Source organism: Cebus imitator, unplaced genomic scaffold (assembly GCF_001604975.1).
Source record: "Cebus imitator isolate Cc_AM_T3 unplaced genomic scaffold, Cebus_imitator-1.0 Scaffold899, whole genome shotgun sequence".
NCBI classification, from domain to species: Eukaryota; Metazoa; Chordata; class Mammalia; order Primates; family Cebidae; genus Cebus; species Cebus imitator.
Genome location: NW_016108214.1, coordinates 89848 through 103135, shown reverse-complemented (window position 1 = coordinate 103135; position 13288 = coordinate 89848). Strand labels below are relative to the sequence as shown.

The following is a 13288-nucleotide window of genomic DNA, read 5'->3' as shown; positions in this document are numbered from 1 at the left end:
CTCCCCAGCTCCCCACCCCCCACCGTTCCTCCCCTATTTCCCCCAAACTGACCCCAGTGTGTAGTGCTCCCCTCCCTGTGTCCATGTGTTCTCATTGTTTCTTTTAGGGTGCACCTGGGTAGGAAGGAGAGGGTGTGGGAGGTGAGGGAAGCCTGGTCATTTCCTCTCTGTCTGCCTTCCTGCCTCAGGTGCTCTGCCCATGTGCAGACGCTGGCTCAGACAGCACCAAGCGTAGCCGGTGGATGGAGAGGGAGCTGGGTTTGTATCAGTGTGACACAGAGCTGCTGGGGCTGTCTGCACAGGACCTCAGAGACCCAGGTTCTGTGGTAAGGAGCATGGCCCAGATGGGGCAAAGATGGGTTCTGGGTATCTCTCTGAAAGGAGGAGGGCCTGGTGATGATAGGGTGCCTGAGCCCTATGACCACAAATTTCTGTTCTCCTAGTTAAGGAGCCGGGCATTAGGGTGCCAGACAAGGGCAAGGGTGGGCTGCTGACCTACTTTCCTCCTCTTCTGGACATGTTAGATTGTGGCCTTCAAGGAGGGGGAACAGAAGGAGAAGGAGGGTATCCTGCAGCTGCGTCGTATCAACTCAGCCAAGCCCAGTCCACTAGCACCATATCCCATGGCCTGCTCCGCAACTTCTATCTGTGTGTGTGGGCAGGTTCCAGCTGGGGTGGGAGCTCTTCAGTGTGACCTGTGTCAGGATTGGTTCCATGGGCAATGTGTGTCGGTGCCCCGCCTCCTGAGCTCTCCAAGGCCCAGCCTCACCTCATCTCCACTGCTGGCCTGGTGGGAATGGGACACAAAATTCCTGTGTCCACTGTGTATGCGCTCCCGACGGCCACGCCTAGAGACAATCCTAGCCTTGCTGGTTGCCCTGCAGAGACTGCCCGTCCGGCTGCCTGAGGGTGAGGCTCTTCAGTGTCTCACAGAGAGGGCCATTGGCTGGCAAGACCGTGCCAGAAAGGCTCTGGCCTCTGAGGATGTGACCACTCTGTTGCGACAGCTGGCTGAGTTTCGCCAACAGCTAGAGGCCAAACCCAGGCCAGAGGAGGCCCCTGCTTACACTTCAGACATTGCGTGTGACCCTATCAGAGAAGGCAGTGGCAACACTATTTCCCAGGTGAGCTGTCCAGGCCACCCACTGTCCTCACATTTCTGACATCTAGCCCCTGTCCTTCTTTTGGCTCGATCCAGCGTTGTCCCAGTTCTCCAGTTTTCAGTCTCCTGTGGCCCAGCCTCTTTGTCCCATTCTGTACCCGACCAGATCCCTAGAGTCTGCTCCCTGCTGGAAGCCTGTGTTGACTTTCCTTCAGGAGATAGAGGCTCCCAAGTTTGGGGGTTGTGAAAGAAAAGACAGGACTTGGTTCATCAGCTCAATTATTCTTCATTTCCCGGATAGGTCCAAGGGCTGCTGGAGAATGGAGATGGTTTGACCAGTCCTGAGAACAAAGCTTCAGCAAAGGGCTCTGATAACACAGGTATGGTTTGGGTAGGCTGTTGGCTACACATCGCCGAGTGACCCGTGTTTTTGTCAGCTTTGTTGTGGCCGTGGAGGATAGGACAAAGAGTGGCCTCTAACCCAGTCTGTCCCTGCACCCCCACCCCACCCTCCGCCCAGACCTGGAGCTACTGTCCTCAATGTTGCCGCAGTTGACCGGCCCTGTGTTGGAGCTGCCTGAGACAACCCGGGTGCCCCTGGAGGAGCTCATGATGGAAGGGGACCTGCTCGAGGTAACCTTGGATGAGAACCACAGCATCTGGCAGCTGCTGCAGGCTGGACAGCCTCCAGACCTAGAGAGGATTCACACACTTCTGGAGGTAGGAAGCGGGGTCATGGGCAGGGCAGGTGATCAGGTCCAGCAGGCAGGGATCCCAGTCCTGAACTTTTTCTGCTTGTGCGTGTGTGTGTGTGTGTGTACGAATGCAGCTGGAAAAGCTTGAACATCAAGGGAGTCGGACAAGGAGCCGGGCTATGGAGAGGCGACGACGGCGACAGAAGGTGGATCAGGGTAGGAAGGGTGAGGATCTTGTTCAAGAGGAGCTGCAGTCAAAAAGGGCTCGGAGCTCCGGGATTAAGTCTGCAGAGGGCCAAGGAAGAGAACATTTACAAGAGAAAGCAGACCGTGAAAATATGTTCCTGACACCTTCCACAAACCACAGCCCCTTCTCGAAAGGAAACCAAAATAGCTTATAACGCAAGGATTCAGGCTCCTCAGACTCTTGTCCTTCTTTAATGCCTTTGCTACGGTGCCCCTTCTCTCATCAGCAAGAGTTGTGACGGTAGCACCAAAGGTTGTCTGTGGTTGTTTTTGTGTGTTTGTTTCTTAAATCCCACTGCCTCCACACCTGTACCTCAGAAGGAGTTTATTTCCTACCTAGAATTTTTCACCGCCAATTTTTGATATCCTCACTCCTGGAGTGATTGTTTAAAGCTTGGTTCTTAAAGTCCATGTACTGATGGCCAGAAGTGTCTTGACAGCAGCATTCCTGATAGCATATGAAAGTGGTTTTCCAAGCCAGTTTCATTCTAGTCTGAATAGGGGCAAATAAATCTCCAGAAAGGCCAAAGTGCATACCTTTATTTTTTACTGGCCCCCGACCCCACACCCCATCCCTTGCCACTCCCCCATCCTCTGTTTCTGTACTTGTTTTTCTTTTCTTTTCTTTCTTTCTTTTTTTTTTTTTTTTTTTTTTTTTTTTTTGTTCTTTTTTTTTTAAAATATTTTGGTGCTTCAAAACTTGTACCTTCATCCTACCTCCTTTTCTTTTCTCCCCTGGGTCTTATTGTAAAAGAAGATAGTGTATGGTGTAATTACCTGTAAAGACCAAGAAGAATAGAGTAAAAGAAGAATTTCATCACTCTACCTGTCGTCTATTTTTAAGTTCGTTTCCTTTCTTAAAAATAGAACAATGAATGGATTTGGAGACTATGCATATGATTTGAACTTTTTAAAGTAGAAGAGTGAAGGATTGAGGTTGGAAAACACCACAACGGTAGCATGGATCAACATAATTTTTAATAATCTTTTTGGGGGGAGTACGGAAGGGTAGCTTTTATTTACAAAATTTACATGAGATGTAGGCCGAGGTGATTGTTTTCTCAAAGGATGTCCAGTTGACCCAGCACCAGCTAAAGAAGATTTAGCTGTCCTACACTTAACTGCCTTGTGCTTTTTGTTGAAAATCTGTTGGCCAGAGTGACATGTGCCAATACTGGATTATTTGTTGTGTTGCCTTATTGAACTATGAGTCGGTCCCCTTTGGTCACATCACAGTGTCAGTTACAGTCACTTAATAGTGAGTCTTAGAATAGGGTAGACAGATTAGTCTCTTCTTTATTCTTTTTCAAACTGTTTGAGCAGCTCAAGTCCCTGCCTCTGTTTCCAGCATCCAGTTGCTTTCTTATCCTTAATCTGATTGAGTTGAACGGAAACAAGTTTTCTCCCTCAGTGTTTTCAGTTCTCTCTAATGGTCAATAAAATAGCTAAGCTAAGTCATTTGTTGTAAGAATTCAGTGAGATTGATATGTAAATATTTCAGGTGAAACCAGTATGATACCATTAATCAATTTATGGTTCTTGTTTTGTGTCTCTCTGGGTGATCTACTCATATAGATGTTGTTATGCTTTTCTTAATCGCTTTCAGTGAACACGTTCTGTCACCCTGGATTGAATCTTGTATACTTTATCACCTAATGCCTGCTGACTTCAGTCAGTGTAGATCACATGATTTCCCTTAACAGTTTTCTCATGCCTGTAATCGTACTACCTTCACTATTGTCTATGCTTTTTACCTTTTTCTGTATTTGATACTGTCATAGGGAGCTATAATTAGCTTTCACGGTAGCAAAGCTATGCTTGGTGATGACCCCGGTAGAGTAGAAATTTCTTCACCTGTCAAAACACAATGTACTTTACTTTACTATACCATAGAAACCAGGTAAAATAAAGAGAAAAATCCCAAGATATTTTATCTAAACATGAGAATTGTTTTCTAAACCTCTGTGTTTTTTCTCCTCCTCCCTAAATATGAGGAAAAGATCATGATTCTCAAGCCATTACAAATTCTCTGATATTGGTAATGGAAAATTCTGATGAAGCATTGATCAGAACCTCTGCCTACAAAAATCTCACTAAGGTTCTGAGTCAAAAATTGTTCCCATACTTCACAGTAAGCAGGCAATCCAAAGTCAGGACAGTTGTACATCTTTCTTAGGTTGCCTCCACTAATTAGGCCTGTATTGATTTGACTTGAAGGGCCAGTTCTGAAACTGTTAAAACTATACACAAGGATGCGGCACTAAGTTTTTGCACTAGGTGAGAATTTACCTTGTGATTAGAGTTTAGTTATATGTTCATTAAGGAACATGATCAAATCTGTTGCAGAAACCTAATTTCATAGGCCATTCAGTTTTCTCTGAGATAATGCTAATTCAGAGAAAACAAAAAATAATTCTTGGTCTAAAAAAACGGCAGTAAAACTTTACCACTGGCAAGCCACCTGTCTTTGCCTCTTCTGCTGTGAGGGCAAAAAAAAAAAAAAATATATATATATATATATATATATATATATATATATATATATATATATATGTATCTCAGACTGGCCAATTTATAAACTTAAATATATTACTCACAGTTTACACTGTAAATGTATACAGCATGAACTTCTGGAGACAAAACCTGCACCATACCGAGGCCTACTTCAGCCACAGCTGACAGAGCCAAGGAATGCTGCCCCAGAATTCAGGAAATCAAGATTCGGGGTGGTACTGTGCAGTGAGCCCCAGTTTCCAAGGGCACCCTGGGCCTCTCCTTTAAAAGCATCTACTTTCAAGGCCCTAACTAACACTCTGGGCCTGTGATGGGTGTGACATCACCAAAGAACTTCAAAATGTCTTACGGGAATTCTTTGGTTGTCCTGGTGAATAGCAGCTGACTCCACTATGCCTACTAGCCTTAAGAAATGTTCCCGTGGCCACACACCTATTCTCTCCTAAACATGCCTTTTCATTCTTAACATGGCCTGGCTGATAATTTTCCAAATCTTTTATGTTCCGCTTCTCTTTAAATTACCAATTGTATCTTAAATTTGTTTCTCTTCACATTTTACTGTAAGCAATCAAGGGAACCATGACACATCCTTAACCCTTTGCTTAGGTACCTCTTGTTCCACATGTCCTAGTTTCATCACTGCTTATTTCTGCCTTCCAGAAACACTAGGACACAAAACTCAGTCAAGTTTAGTGCCACTTTATAACAGTGATGGCCTTTCTCCAGTTTCCAGTAAGATACTCTTCACTGATCTAACATGCCATTAGATTTTTTTCTTCACCTAGTTTTTTTATTTTGAGAAGTTTCAAGATTTCAAAATCTGGACAGGACAATGAACATCTCTATGTCCTTCACATACGTGTACCAGTTAATGTTTTGTGCCACATTTAGTCTCCTCTCTCACTTCTCTCTCTGTGTGTGTGTCTCTCTCTCTCCCTCCCTCCCTCTCTCTCTCTCTCTTTCTCTTTCTCTCTCTCTGTCACCCCTCTGTCTCACTCTCTCACACACTCACCCACACCCCCCGCCACACACATTGTTGAGGAACCATTTGAAAAGAAGTTCCAAAACCCAAGAAGTTCAATACATTCTCTTACCTGTTTTCATTCATCCTTAAGATAATGATGTACAGCTGGCAGAGCTGTCATTCTGATAAGCCAGTAAGAAAAATGGTGTACATTTTCCTTGTAACACAGGATTCAATCAATGGAGTTAATAAATTCCACTGTGCCCACTTCACAAGGTGCATTGCTAGAGGCCTATTCTCTGAAAGCCTCTCAAAGAATAGGTAAACATTTCTGTCCTCCAAAAACTTGTGGTGCTGTGGAAAAGGTGGACAAATCAGTTGAAATAACACATATACAGGTACCTAAATATAAACTTTTAATGCCATGATATACTTTAAAGATCCTATTTTTCTCAGCTTGTTAATTATTTTTCTCAAAGAAAACAGGATTTAGGAGATGAAAAAACGTGAAAACACACCAGAGGGACCAGTAGAAGCATTTGGAAAACAATGATAGTTTGTTAAGTATGGTCGAAGTCATAGTGAGTAACTCTTAAAATGATTAATTTTTTTCTCATCAAAAGAATATGTTTTGACTTGTAATGCCTTGTAATTTCAAGTATAGTGCACACTATTAACCGGTGTTCTTTCTTTTAAAATGTCTATTTCTCTGAATACAACCTTGTTTTTTAACCTTCAACTTTTAACTTTTGGGGTACTTGTGCAGGATATGCACATTTGTTAACATAGGTAAACGTGTGCCATGGTGGCACATCATCCCATCACCTAGGCATTAAGCCCTGCGTGCATTAGCTATTCTCCCTGATGCTTTCCCTCCCTGACGCGAGAACTCGCCTGGCACTGACAGGTCCCCGTGTGTGTTGTTACCCCCCACCCCGCCACCCATGTGTTCATGTGTTCTTAACATTCACCTCCCACTTGTAAGAACATGTGGTGGTTGATTTTCTATTCCTGCATGAGTTAGCTGAGGATAACGGCTTCCAGGTTCATCCACCTCCCTCTAAAGGACACGATCTCATGCCTTTTTATTGCTGTGTAGTATTCCGTATTATGTATGTACCACTTTTTATTTATCCAGTCTATCATTGCTGGGCATTTGGGTTGATTCCATGTGTTTGCTCATGTGAATAGTGCCACAGTGAACACAGGGGTGCATGTGTCTGTATAAAAGAATAATTTCTATTCCTTCGAGTGTATGCCCAGTAAGAATCACGATATTGATTCTTCCTATTCATGAGCATGGAATTATTTTCCATTTGTTTGTGTCCCTTCTCATTTCCTTGAGCAGTGGTTTGTAGTTCTCTTTGGAGTGGTCCTTCACTTTCCTTGTTAGCCATTATCCTAGGTATTTTATTCTCTTTTTAGCAGTCGTGAATGGAAGTTCATTGGTGATTTTGTTGATGCATAAGAATGCTTGGAATTTTTGCAATTGATTGATTTTGTATCCTGAGACTTTGCTGAAGTTGCTTATTCACTTCAGAAGCTTTTGGGCTGAGACTGTGAGACAATTTGATTTTCTCTCTTCCTGTTTGAACACCCTTCATTTCTTTCTCTTGCCTGATTGCCCTGGCCAGAACTTCCAACACTGTGTTGAATAGGAGTGGTAAGAGAGGGCATCCTTGACTTGTGCAGATTTTCAAACTACCGTGAAGGGATGTTGAATTTCATTGACGAGGTAATCATGTGGTTTTTGCCTTTGTTTGTACTGTGTATGTGATGAATTACATTATTTGATTTGAGTATGTTGAATCAACCTTACATCCTGAGAATGAAGCTGCCTTGATTGTAGTGGATAAGCTTTTTGATGCACTGCCGGATTTAGCTTGCCATATTTTATTGAAGATTTTTATGTTGGTGTTCATGAGGGATTTTGGCCTGAAGTCTTCTTTTTTCATTGTATCTCTGACAGGTTTGGGTATCAGGATGATGCTGGCACTGGCTATATTTCTACCAGACTTCTGGTCACACCATTTAGATAATGTCTAAGAAGATGGAGGCTGTGGCTACAGCTCTCTTTTTCAGAGTCCTCATGAGAATCATCCTTATGGCCTGTTCGTGGCGATACAGGGTTTCTCCAAAGTGTTCCTTAATATTTTTCCAGCCTCTTCCCCCATGACCAATTTTAAAGATAGTTCTGTATTTTCCAGTGTTTCCCATAGCAACACTCTTCTCTGCTTACCAATTTCTGCTGTAGTCTCTTTGCTGCTATAACAAATTGCCTTAACATGTAGTCATTCGTAAACAGCATATATTTATTGGTGACAGCTGAGGCTGGAAAGTCCAAGATCAAGGCACAGTAGGTTGTTAGTCTGGTGAAGGCTGCTCTCTCCTTTCACAACAGTGTGTTGAATGCTGTGTCCTCACCTGGCAGATGGACGAGCAAGGGGACTAGCTAGGTTTTTCCCTTCAGCCCTAGTGTAAGGTGGCTAATCCTATTTATGAAGACTCCACCTTGATGGTCTGGTCGCCTGCCACATAATACTGTCATACTGAGGTTTGAGTCTCAAAATGAATTTTGGAGGGGACAAAAACATTCAAATGAAATACCATCAAACTCCTGTATGGTAGGGTAAGTAGGGTATTCAACTGATATTTTGATTAAGGTTTTTGGAACTGATGATGTTTAAGTTCATAAAAGTAAGTAAAGTTCACAATTAATGGTATTGTTATAGAAGCAGATGTTAAGCACAAATATTTTCTGCATAGTGCCTGCAGATAACTAAAATACAGTGAACAGCTGTTGGCTTTAAGCACCACATATTTTCAAGTGGCTTGTAAACTGTCAGTGTTGTACATCCATTTTTAATACAATTTCTTGCTTGTCTTAGCATATTCCACTTCAGATTGTACTAAATTTGTGTTGTCCAGCTTGTTTAAAGGTATTCTCACCTGCTATAGATGAAATATTTGTCACCCCCAAATTCACATGATCCTTAATTTGATGACACCTCAAGGTGGGACCTTTGGGGGGCGGTGAAGTCATAAGACCAGAGCCCGCATGAATGGAATTTGCACCCTTATGAAGACACCCCAGAGAGTTCCCACGTCTCTTCCACTGTGTGAGAACACGGCGAGATCCACTGTGAACCGGGAAGATCACACTCTGTGTTTGCCAAGTTTTATCACCTCCTTGGTCTTGCAGTTGTCAGCATCTGGAACTATGAAAAATAAATGCAGCAACCAGCACTGTGAGAAATAAGTGTCTGTCTGTTGTTTATGGGCCACCTAGTCTAGTAAGCTTTTATAACAGCCCAAAAGGTCTAGTACGTTGCCTATCATTGTTTCATAGAAAGCATACAAGGCTAACTCTGTAGTTACTTCCACCTTCACGCTGGCTGCCCAAAATGCAAAAATGAACAATACTAGTAATGCCTGTCAACTTAAAGAGCCAAGGAAATTCATTTGCCATTATTTATCTTGTTTTTGTTGTGTTGCTCAATGTTTTCAGCTCTTCAGTCAACTGTTTTTTTCCAAAAGACGAATCGTCTCAACTTTATTTTCTCGGGTCAAGGTTCTTAAGCTGCTGCAATAAAACATGTAATGGATTCAGTATTGGTAAATTGCCTTGCCTCCTTGGCCACCAAACGGACCATTTGGAAGCATACTTTGGTTCCATCCAAATACTCTTTTTTTGTTTTTGTGAATAAATTCTTCTGTGATGAGATACAAATTTTCTGCTTTTTCTGATCATGGCTTTCCATGAGTGGTCAGTTGGTGCTGTCTTTTTTCTTTTGAATGCTTCTCTCTCTCTCTCTCTCTCTCTCTCTCTTTTTTTTTTTCATTTCTTTTCTCTTTTCTTTGCCCTACCTACTATGATTGCATTTCCACCTTTTTGTTTTTTACAACATCTTATTATTTATTACAATTCCCATTCTGCACAACAGGTCACTAAAACTTATTGCACCTGTTTAAAACTTTGTCCCCCTTTACTCAACATACTTCTTTTCTCCTACTTCCCCTCCACCCACCCTTTGGCCTTTGGTAACCATCAATCAGCTGTTTAGTTACAAGAGTTGAACTTTTTTAGATTTCACTTATAAGCAACCTATAATGTGATATTTGTTTTTCTGTGTCTGTCTTGTTTCACTTATGGCAATATCCTCCTCCGGTTTCATTCTTGTCCCACGTGAGAGAATCTACCTCTCCACCCTATTTTAAGGCTAACTGATCATTTCATTGCAATTGCTATTACATCATATTATTCCATTACTATTAGGAATACGTAAGTGTCCACCATCAGATGAATGGTTTGTTGACTGTGGACGCGTATGGAGGCCTCCATATTTTAGCTATTGTGAACAGTGCAGGAATAAACATGGGAGCAGAGATTTGTCTCCAACATACCAGTTTCATTTTTTGACATATGCCCAGGAATGGCATTGCTGGATTATGTGGTAATTCTATTTTTAATTTTTAGGAAATTCGATACTGTTTTTTTGTAGTGGCTGTATTAACTTCCATTCTCACGAACAGCGCACGAGAGTCCCCTTTGCTGCACACCGTCACGAGCACTTCTTATCCTTTGACTTTTCTATAACAGCCATTCCATCAGGTGTACGGTAACCTCTCATTGTGGTTTTTACTTGCATTTTTGTAACGATTAGTTAAGATAAGCATGTTATCATATACCTGTTGTCCATTTGTATGGCGTTCTTTGAGAAGTGTCTATTTGTGTCCTTTGTCCACATTTTGATTGGCCTATTTATTTTCTTGGTATTAAGGTGTTTTAGTGTTTTTATATGCTTTAGGTATTAGCCTCATATCAGGTGTATTGCTTAGAAATATCTTCCTTCAGTTGATAGGTGTTCTCTTTAGCCTATGGTTTTCTTTACTGTGCAGACGCCATCTTGCTTGTTTATTTTTGCTTTTGTCCTCTGTGCTTTGGGGTCGTGTCCAAGAAATGCTTTCCCAGACCAGCTGTCATGGAGCATTTCTTCTCTGTTTTCCTTCAGTGCTTTCACGGTTTCACGTCTTAAGTTTAAAAGTCTTCAATCCACGTTTCATTCATTTTCTTATATGGCATGAGATAAGGGTCCAGTGCCAGTCTTCTACTTGTGGGTATCAAGTTCTCCCAACACAATTTCTTGAAGGGACTGTGCTTTTCTCATTTTATGTTCTTGACATTTGTCAAAAATCAGTCAGTCAGAAATGCATGGCTTTATTTCTGGGCTCGACATGTGCCTGTATTATACCAATACCAATACCAGTTTAGTTAACTGCTCCTTTGAGACAGTTTTCAAAATCAGGTGGTGTGTGACGCCTCCAGCTTTGTTGTTTTTGCTCATGATCACTTTTGCTATTTGAGGTCTTTTGTTGTTTCATACAAATTTGGGGGTCATTGTTTTCTATCTCTGCACATTAAGATATTTGGAATTTTTATAGGGGTTGCATTGTGTCTGAAGACCTCTCAGGATAGTATGGATATTTTAACAGTGCTTTTTCCTGTCCATAAAAGTGGCATGTAACATGTTTGTATCATCTGCTGCTTCTCTTTTCAATGCTTTATAGCTTTTAGTATACAGATCTTTAACCTTCTTGGTTAAATTTACTGCTAGGTATTTTTTAAAGTGATACTGTTACTGAAGTTGTTTCTTAATTTTAAAAAAAATGCTTCTTTATTATTGATTATTTCTTTATTACTTCATTACAGAAATGCTGCTGATTTTTGTGTGTGGATTTTGAAACCTGCAATTTTACTGCAGTTTCTTATCAGTTCTAATAGTTGTTTAGTGAAGGCCGTAGGGTTTTCTATACACAAGATCATGTCATTGGCAGAGACCATTTTAATTCTTCCTTTTCTGTAGGAATGCCTTTCCTGTTTCTTACTTTTTTTGGTCTTGGTTGTAATGACTGTCTAGTTGCCCTGATTAAACCTTCCAATAAGGTGTACCACCGCTTCTATTCAACACACCTAGAATACAAGTGAGGAGGGTGGGCATCTTTTTTTTTGTTCTTGATCTTCCAGAAAAAGCTTGTTTCACTGTTGAGTATTAATGATGAGTAAGTTTGGGCTCTTCTACATGGCCTTTATTTAGTTGAGGTGTATTCTTTTTTTCCCTAATTTATTGAGAATTTTTATTTTGAAAATATGATGAATTTATTGAAATGCTTTCTTTGCATCTAATGAGATGATTATATGGGGTGCGTGTGTGTGTGTGTGTGTGTGTTTGGGGGTGTGTGTGTGTGTGTGTGTGTGTGTGTGTGTGTTCTTCATTGCATGAAAATGGCATATCAGGTTAATTCTGTTGCATATGTTTAACCCTGTTTGCATACCAGGGATGAATCCCACTTGATCATGGTGAATGTCCTGTTGAATTCAGTGTTCTAGTATTTTTTGAAGATGTTCACCTCAAACTTTATCAGAGATAATTGGCCTGATAACTACGCTTTTCTAGTAGTTTTTTTCTTTGTCTTTCGTATCATACTGGTATCTAGCCCCATCAAATCAGTGAGGAAGTCTACCTTGTTCAGTTTTTTTTTTTTTTTTTTAATCTCGAAAAAAAATAGGTCTTATGTAAGGTCCTCATTAAATGTATGGTAAAATTTATTCATGAAGCCATTAGGCTTTGCTTTAGTGAAAGATTTTTATTACTAATTCTGTCTCCTTATGTATATGATCTGTTCAGGTTTTCTACTTTTTTTTTTTTTCTGATTCATTTGGTATGATTCCATTTCTAAATACATCATTTGTATTTACCCATTTCTTGAAGGTTTTCCACTTGTGGGGCATATTTCATAGTAGTCTCATGATTCTTTGTATTTTGGTGGTATCAGTTGTAGTGTCTTCTCTTTTGAGTTGTATTCATTTGATCATCTTCTTTTTAAGTGAGGCTGGCTAAAGTATGCCCATTTTAGCATCTTCATAGACCAATACTTAGTTGCTTAGTTGCATTGATCCTTTCTATTGTCTGTCTGTTCCCTGTTTGTGTATTTCTGCACTTTCTTACTTTCTTTCTTTCTTTCTTTCTTCTACTGATTTTTGGTTGAATTAGTTGTTTTTTATATACCTGAGATGTAACAGTAAGTTGTTTGTTTGAGATCTTTTTGGATGTAGGTGTTTATTGCTATAAACTTCCCTACTGGAACTGCTTTTTCTGCATTGTTTAAATTCTGATACGCTGTAGTTCCATTTTCATTTATTTCATGATACGTAATTTTTTAAAAAATTATTATTTGACCTTTTGGTTTTTCAATAGCATGTTGTTTGACATTTAATTTTGTAAATTTTTCAAGATTTATTCTTTTTTGAAAAAAATTATTAAGTACATAAAATAAACTAGGTAATATTTTCATCTTCTCAAAAATTTTTTAAACATGCCTTGTAATCAAATATGTAATTTGTCTTACACAATGTTTCGTTTGTCCCACGTATTCATTCTATTGTTGATGGATGGAATGTTCTGTTTTGGTTTGGTGGGTGTATTTCATCTAAAGAAGTAAGCAAATATACCATATTTTTGCTGTTTCTCAATATTGATGATCTGTTCATTTTTGAAAGTGGAATATTAAGTCCCCTACTCTTGCTATATTGCATTCCATAGAATTATCTGGATCAATTATAATTTGTTTTATATGTTTAGATTATCTAATGTTGGATACACATATATTGAAAATTATTACAGCTTCTCGATTAACTGTTCTCTTTATCAGGACATAGTGACTTTGTTTCTTTCAAGAGGATATTACTCACAGTCTTTCTTTTTTTTT

The 13288-nt window shown here is 40.4% G+C and overlaps 1 protein-coding gene across 1 annotated transcript in view; it reads left to right on the top strand.

The window, feature by feature from the left end:
* The window catches only part of KDM5D (lysine demethylase 5D), a 66598-nt gene extending 61998 nt beyond the window's left edge, over window positions 1-4600 (top strand). Inside the window, exons 23-27 of the mRNA XM_017520905.2 lie at window positions 123-326; window positions 525-1124; window positions 1404-1482; window positions 1623-1822; window positions 1932-4600. Coding sequence (XP_017376394.1) covers window positions 123-326; window positions 525-1124; window positions 1404-1482; window positions 1623-1822; window positions 1932-2198 — 1350 coding nt within the window. The 3' untranslated portion in view covers window positions 2199-4600. The remainder of the gene's footprint in view (window positions 1-122; window positions 327-524; window positions 1125-1403; window positions 1483-1622; window positions 1823-1931) is intronic.
* The last annotated feature ends 8688 nt before the right edge of the window (window positions 4601-13288 follow it).